This window comes from Propithecus coquereli, unplaced genomic scaffold (assembly GCF_000956105.1).
Source record: "Propithecus coquereli isolate 6110/MARCELLA unplaced genomic scaffold, Pcoq_1.0 Scaffold16, whole genome shotgun sequence".
NCBI lineage: Eukaryota > Metazoa > Chordata > Mammalia > Primates > Indriidae > Propithecus > Propithecus coquereli.
In genome coordinates this window covers 12,310,047-12,317,232 of record NW_012140524.1, presented here as the reverse complement: position 1 = coordinate 12,317,232, position 7,186 = coordinate 12,310,047, and the positions used below count along the sequence as shown (strand labels likewise).

Below are 7,186 nucleotides of genomic sequence, written 5' to 3'. Positions count from 1 at the left end.
GTGTCCTTTCCCCAGTGTATGTTCTGGTTGACTCTGTCGAAGATCAGTTGGCTATTACTATGCGGTTTTATTTCTGGGTTCTCTATTCTCTTGCATGCATTTATGTGTCTGTTTTTATACCAGTGCCATGCCGATTTGGTTACTATAGCCTTATAGTATAATTTAAAGTCAGACAATGTGATGCCTCTAGCTTGTTTGTTTTGCTCAAGATTGCTTCGGCTATTCAGGTTTTTTGATTCCAAATAAACTTTAGAATTTTTTTTCTAATTCTGTGAAAAAATTACACTGGCATTTTGATATGGATTGCATTGAATCTGTAAGTTTCTTTACGCAGTATGGTCATTTTAATGATATTAATTTTTTCTGATCCACGAGCATGGGATATTTTTTCATTTGTTTGTGTCATCTGCAATTTTTTCCACCAATGTTTTGTAGTTTTCCTTGTAGAGATCTATCACCTCCTTGGTTAAATACATTCCTAGGCATTTTATTTTATTTTATTTTGCAACTGTTATAAATGAGATTGCCCTCTTGATTTTAGTCTTAGCTAGATTATTATTAGCATGTCGAAATGCTACTGTCTTTTGTACATTGATTTTATATCCTGAAATTTTCTGAATTTGTTTATCAAATCTAAGTGTTTTTTGGTGGTGTCTTTAGGGTTTTCTATATATAAGTTCATGTCATCAGTGAACAGAGACAAATTGACCTCCTTTTTCTCAATTTGGATTCCTTTTTTACTGTGTCTTGCCTGATTGCTCTGGCAAGGATTTCAAGTACTATGTTGAATAAGAGTGGGCACCCTTATCTTGTTCCAGTTCTTAGGGGGAATGCTTGCAACTTTTCCCCATTGAATATGATGTTGGCTGTGGGTTCGTTGTATGTAGCCTTTATTATTTTGAGGTATGTTCCTTAAATGCCTAGTTTGATGAGGATTTTTATCATTAAGAGATGCTGAATTTTATCAAATGCTTTTTCTGTGTCTATTGAGATGATCATATGGTTTTTATCCTTAATTCTATTTATGTGAGATATCACATTTATTGATTTGCATATGTTCAACCATCTTTACATCCTTGGTATAAAACGCACTTGATCATGGTGTATCATATTTTTGGTATGCTTTTGGATTTCATTTCCTAGTATTTTTTGAGGATTTTTCTGTCTATATTAACCAGGGATATTGGTCTTTAGTTTTCCTTTTTTGTTCTGTCCTTATCTAGTTTTGGTATCAGGGTAATACTGACCTCATAGAATGAGCTGGGAAGAATTCCCTCCTACTCAATTTTCTGGAACAGTTTCAGGAGGATTGATATTAGTTCTTCTTTATATGTTTAGTAGAATTTGGTTGTGAACCCATCTGGTCCTGGAATTTTTTTTTGTTGGGAGACTTTTTTAGTACTTATTCAATCTTTCTACTTATTATATGTCTGTTCAGGAGCTCTATTTCTTCCTGGTTCAATTTCAGGAGGACTTATGTTTCCAGAAATTCATCCATTTCCTCTAGTTTGTGAGCACATAGTTGTTTATAATAGTCTCTGATGATCTTTTATATTTCTATGGTATCAGTTGTAATGTTCTCCTTTTTCATTTTGAAACAGTGAGGTGTTGACAGCAAGCAGTTTCAGATTGGAAAGAAATGATGAAATAGTAAAAGCCAAAGCAATGTAACCCCTAAACCCTTGGCAAATTTTTCAAGTTTTCATTGGCATAAGATTAAAAAATCTCAGGTGTACCCAAGTTCTTCTTTCATCAGTTCTTTCACTTGTCCATTTTATTATGTTCTACTCTCCATCATACTAACCCAAGAGCAATCATGGGTTAGAGTCCTTTTTATTGGCTCATGAGGGAGAATTGTTAAATTTAATCTACATTGGTAGCTTGAAGTTGTCCATAACAGGATAATTAATCACCATTTATTACCATGAAAATTGGGAAATAATACAAAGCAGGGTTTGTTTCCCCAAGAGTTGGTTAAACATTTACCAACACACCACTGGGTTAAAAGTTTCTGAAATTTAACATGCATACTAAAAACAGCATACCAAGAAATTTTTGTTTTGTATCTGCTATGCTTCTACTCTATAAAAATTAGTGGATTGTCTAAACTTATAAGGGCCAGGGTTGACTGTGAGCCCCAAAAGAATAGAGAGGATAATGAAGGTGCAAAAATAGGACAATTGTAAACATTACCTATATTATCAACTGTGTTTGTAGAGAGGTGACCTGGATAGTAAAGAGAACCTTAGTTACGTGCTTATTAGGAATGGATAAAATAACTAAGAATATACAGTCGGAAGAAAAAATATTGTAGGCATAGGATGCTGTACTACCTGTACAACAGTTGCAATAACTGTCATATTGTCACTCGAGACATGACATCATTATGTCCTCCTGTCTCTCCTTCTTACATCTTAAAACAGGTGATGTATAATATTATACTACCAGATTTACTGATGCAGTATTTTATGGTAGAAAAGCTGTATATCAGTAAACAAGAGGTCTGAGACCTCATAGTAAATTGATATTTAACAATTTTGAACCTAAATATTCTTATTTCTGTGAGTATTGGATTATGCTATTTTTCTTGAATTTATGTTTAATAATTCTATTATTACTATAATAATTGTACTATTAAGTGCTAATAAATAAGGGACATCACATGTCTTACTCAATTTTGTTTCCTGAACACTTAGCATGTTTCCTGATACCCAGTTAAAAACCAAATATTTGTTGAACAAATGAATAAGTGATTTAATATGTATACAATAGTATGGTAAAGAGCCACATAAGCAACTATTAAGTGTACAAAACATGTTACAAAACAGCATTTATGTGTGATCCTATTTGGGGGTAAAATGAACTAAACAAATAAATATTAAGGTATATATGTAAAATATTGAAAGAATACATTAAACAACTGTTAAAAGTGGGATTGCAGGGTGCTCAATTTCTGTGTTATGTATTTTTATAATTTTAACATATTTATAAGATTCAGATATTGATATATATTTAAATTGCATTGTAAAATTTTATTCATTTTTATAATTTTATAGGTTTTTTCCAGTCTTTGAAAAGCATCCTCACCAATCCCCTATATGTTATATTCCTGGTTTTGACATTGTTACAGATAAGCAGCTTTGTTGGTTCTTTTACTTACGTCTTCAAATATGTAGAGCAACAGTATGGTCATTCAGCCTCTCAGTCTAACTTTTTGTTAGGTAAGACATATTTTTACTTAATTGCTTGATAAATGAAATACTACTCATAATTGTGTTCCAAGTGATCTTGTATTGTGAAGGCAATTTCATACTTTAGTATAATTTCCTTTTATTCTTTCTCAAACTTTATCAAATTTGCCAATCTTGGGATAGCATCATTGTTCTGCATTTGAAGTTGCATGTGAATGAGTTCCTAAAGAAAAAGTTGCATGTGAATGAAACATTTAGACATGGTATATGCATGATTGGATCTTATACTTTAGTGCTGAGATTCTCAGACAAATCCTTTTATAATATAATTATTATAATCTTGTAATTCATGAACTTTGAAATCAAGACTCAGCTACTTACAAAAAATACGATGTCTATGTTTCCAAAAGGAGAGTCAATTTAAATAAATCATAAGAATATGCATAATTCAAAACAAATATCATATTTTAGAAAGTATATTTTGCTATAAAATTTATTTTCAATTGCATATTGAGACCTGCTTATTAAGGGAAAGTCTTCTTAGATCATTCTTCCCACAACACCAATATTGTAGAAACATGATAGAAATTCAATAAGTATTTGATGAATTAAACAATTTATCAAGTAGTATGCAGCTAGGTCATAAGTAAACAAGAAAATAATAATTAGAAAATGAATGTACTGAAGTATTGGGCCAGCCTTTGTCTGGAAATACTGTGTGTGTGTACTGTGTGTATGATATCCTTGTTGAACTTAAGATAAAAGTTTAAATTCTAAATATTAGTTTTGACTCTTAATAACTTAGTCTGAATTTTCTTAAGAAAAGTTTTCACATTTAATAACTCTTATAGGACAATGAAATGGAAAATTTATAAGAGCAATCAACCATTTTTAATTCTGTATATAGATCTGTTTATCATGTCAGGGTACATGTGTGTTTTGGTGAATAATGAAGAGATATTAATTCAAGTATTCAATTCTAAAGCCCTGGGAAAATTTGGAGTGTATTGTTGAGGTTTGGAACTCTATTCTGAGAGATGTAAAGGATTTTAGATGATAGGATCAAAGTATCATAGACAGAAATATGGTATCTTGTTGCTGTTTTCTAGGGGGAAAAAATTGCCTCGTAGACATCTGTTGGGACACACAAATACTCTCAGTCACTGCCTTTTGCTATTGAGGAAACCAAATCCTCATCATTAGCGGGAAGAAATTATTTTTGTCCCTCTCATATAGTACACTGGTCCCATATGTCCATCCTGGCTTGTCACCCTTCTATTTAAGAAGTAATAAGATTGGATGAATTTGGTTGATATATGCTGTGTTTCATATATAAAGCCATGTCTCAAAACTACATGTACATAATTACAACCTTTTTCTCTTCTTTTATTTCTAGGAACCATAACCATACCTGCTATTGGAGGTGGAATGTTTGCAGGAGGATATATCATTAGAAAATTCAAATTTACCTTAGTTGGAATTGCCAAATTTTCATTTTTTACTTCTGCCATGTCTTTTCTCTTTTACATGTTATATTTTGCTACAATCTGTGAAAGCAAATCAGTTGCAGGCCTAACCTTGACCTATGATGGGTTTGTATATATCACTATATCAATTACAATCAATTGTAATATGTTAACCAGACAGTTAAAAGACTCCGTCTAAGTAAAATAGGGCAGAAAACAACTTTAACTAAACTTTCTTTTAATCGAGAGAAATTTCAATTTACAAATTTGTAAAATGTCCATTTCTTAAAGACCTCAAAAAATTTTTCTTTTATTTCTTTCCTAAATAAAAGTAACATAGGTTGTAAGAATAGTAACTATCACTTGTGGGGTACTTACAATGAGTGGTGGATACTTTTCTCCCCATTTTATGATGGGAAAGTAGGATTAGAGAAATACACAGATAATAATGCTAGCAACATTAAGATTCTGACTCAAATTTGGTGTTTTTGACTGTGAAACTCAGGCTTAACCACTACCATCTTGAATGGGTCATAAGAGTAACATAAATAACATTCTCCAAAAGTGACTGAACAACTTTATCTACAGTTCATTTTGATGTTTACCAACTATCTTTATAAAAGAACATTTTTGTATTGAATTCACCTTTTCTGCAAACTATTATTTTTTCTGATATTGTCCTCATTGGAAGTAGCATTAAGAAATAGTCTACATATAATTGCATATTAGGCCATGGAGAATCTACTTTTCCATTATTATCATGTATTGTAAAGTATTTTCAGTACTACAGTCTCTACCCTAAATCAAGAGCAGGATTTCTACGCAGACATCTAATCATCTCCTGAATATAGCCAACAATTTAAGCTTAGGAAGGTTCATATTAAAGCCACAAACAAAGATCCTCAGATCACAGGTCAATATCCATGCTCTTTAGTGCCACTTTCTGTTAGTGACAAGCTTTCAAACTCTGGATCTTATGAGATATCGATTTTAACTTATCAAATGTTCCCACATTTCCTTATCATCTTATTCTGGGAGAACTGGCAGGCTTATCTTGAATTATTTCCCCACATGCTCCTAATCCTGAACTGTTGTTGATCTTTCCCATATACCATCACCTACTCTAGCAAATCAAAACACATTGTACCCAGAACATTGACTTTTAGAGGTTAAAAAAAAAAAAACGAAAACCTTAGAGATCATGCAGTCCAACCTTCTTATATCCCTTCATTTATTATATGAGACCTGGAGAAATTGTAACTTGTTTGCAGTCATATAATGATTCCAGACTGATCCTATATCATGCCATTAGTTCCTAAGGCTTCCTGATTGTCTGGGCAGGCTTTAGCCTAAGTCCAGTTTCCGGAAAACAAATGTAGTAACTGTACTGTCTATTCAAAAGATAGAAGCCCTTTTCAATAGACAGTTCTATGGGATTTTTTTATTTAATAAAATTTTATTGCATGCCTCCTTAAAGGTGAATATTTATAGAATACATCAGTTCCATCATGAAACTTGTAATTTAATGATAGCAAATAACATCATCAATATTTTCAACATTTATGAAATTCTAGTCACTGGGATAAATTTTTAAAGTATGGACTTTCAGAGGTCTCAGAATGTGCTCTGAGTATTTCTTGGGGTCCCTAAGACTTTATTATGGGTCCACAAATTCTAAACTATTTTTAGAATAATGCTAAGACATTATTTGCCTTTTTTATTCTCATTATCTCATGAAGGTATAGCAATATTTTCTAAGGCTATAAGATATGTGATGATGCCCTCAATCTAATGGCTCATGATATGTGTGATTATGTATTTTTGTATTAAAAATTTCTTAGTATTAATTTCTAATAGAGTATATATCAATAGATATAACTCACTTAAACAGAAAACCTTTGGAACCCTCAATACTTTTTTAAGTGTTTGAAGAACTCCTGAAAACAAAATGTTTGAGAACTGATAAAATTTTTTTCCATAAAGTCTCTATGAGGTTGATGTTATTATTTATGAGTTACAAATGGCAAAACTGATTTCAGAAAGAGTAGTTGCATTGCTAAGATGTAGTAGAACTAATATAAACACAGTAGTGACTGATTACAAGTCTGGACTGGGTCATTGTCTTAGTCCATTTGGGCTGCTATAACAAAATACCATAGACTGGATAGCTTATAAATACAGAGAACTTTATTTCTCACAATTCTGGAGGCTGGAACATCTAAGACCAAGGTATTGGCAGATTTGGTGTCTGGTGAGGGCCCATTTCCTAGTTCACAGATGGTGTCTTCTTGCTGTGTCCTGATATGGTGGAAGGGCCAAGAGGTCATTAACCCATCCATGAGGCTCCAATCTCATGACCTGAACACCTCTCTTAATATCACCACACTGGAGGTTGGACTTCAACCTATGAATTTTGGGGAACACAAACATTCAGACCATAGCATTTATTAACCATTCTGGTTAACCACTCCCAGGTGTATGTCCTCAGGCAGAATAAGGTGTTAGAAGTTTTTTAATGAAATTATTAAT

At 32.3% G+C, this 7,186-nt stretch overlaps 1 protein-coding gene across 2 annotated transcripts in view; it reads left to right on the top strand.

The window, feature by feature from the left end:
• The window catches only part of LOC105807606 (solute carrier organic anion transporter family member 1B3-like), a 99,063-nt gene that overhangs the window by 53,894 nt on the left and 37,983 nt on the right, over positions 1-7,186 (top strand). For both annotated transcript variants that reach the window (XM_012641037.1, XM_012641039.1), the window contains 2 exons: positions 3,057-3,221; positions 4,588-4,783. In XM_012641037.1, coding sequence (XP_012496491.1) covers positions 3,057-3,221; positions 4,588-4,783 — 361 coding nt within the window. The remainder of the gene's footprint in view (positions 1-3,056; positions 3,222-4,587; positions 4,784-7,186) is intronic.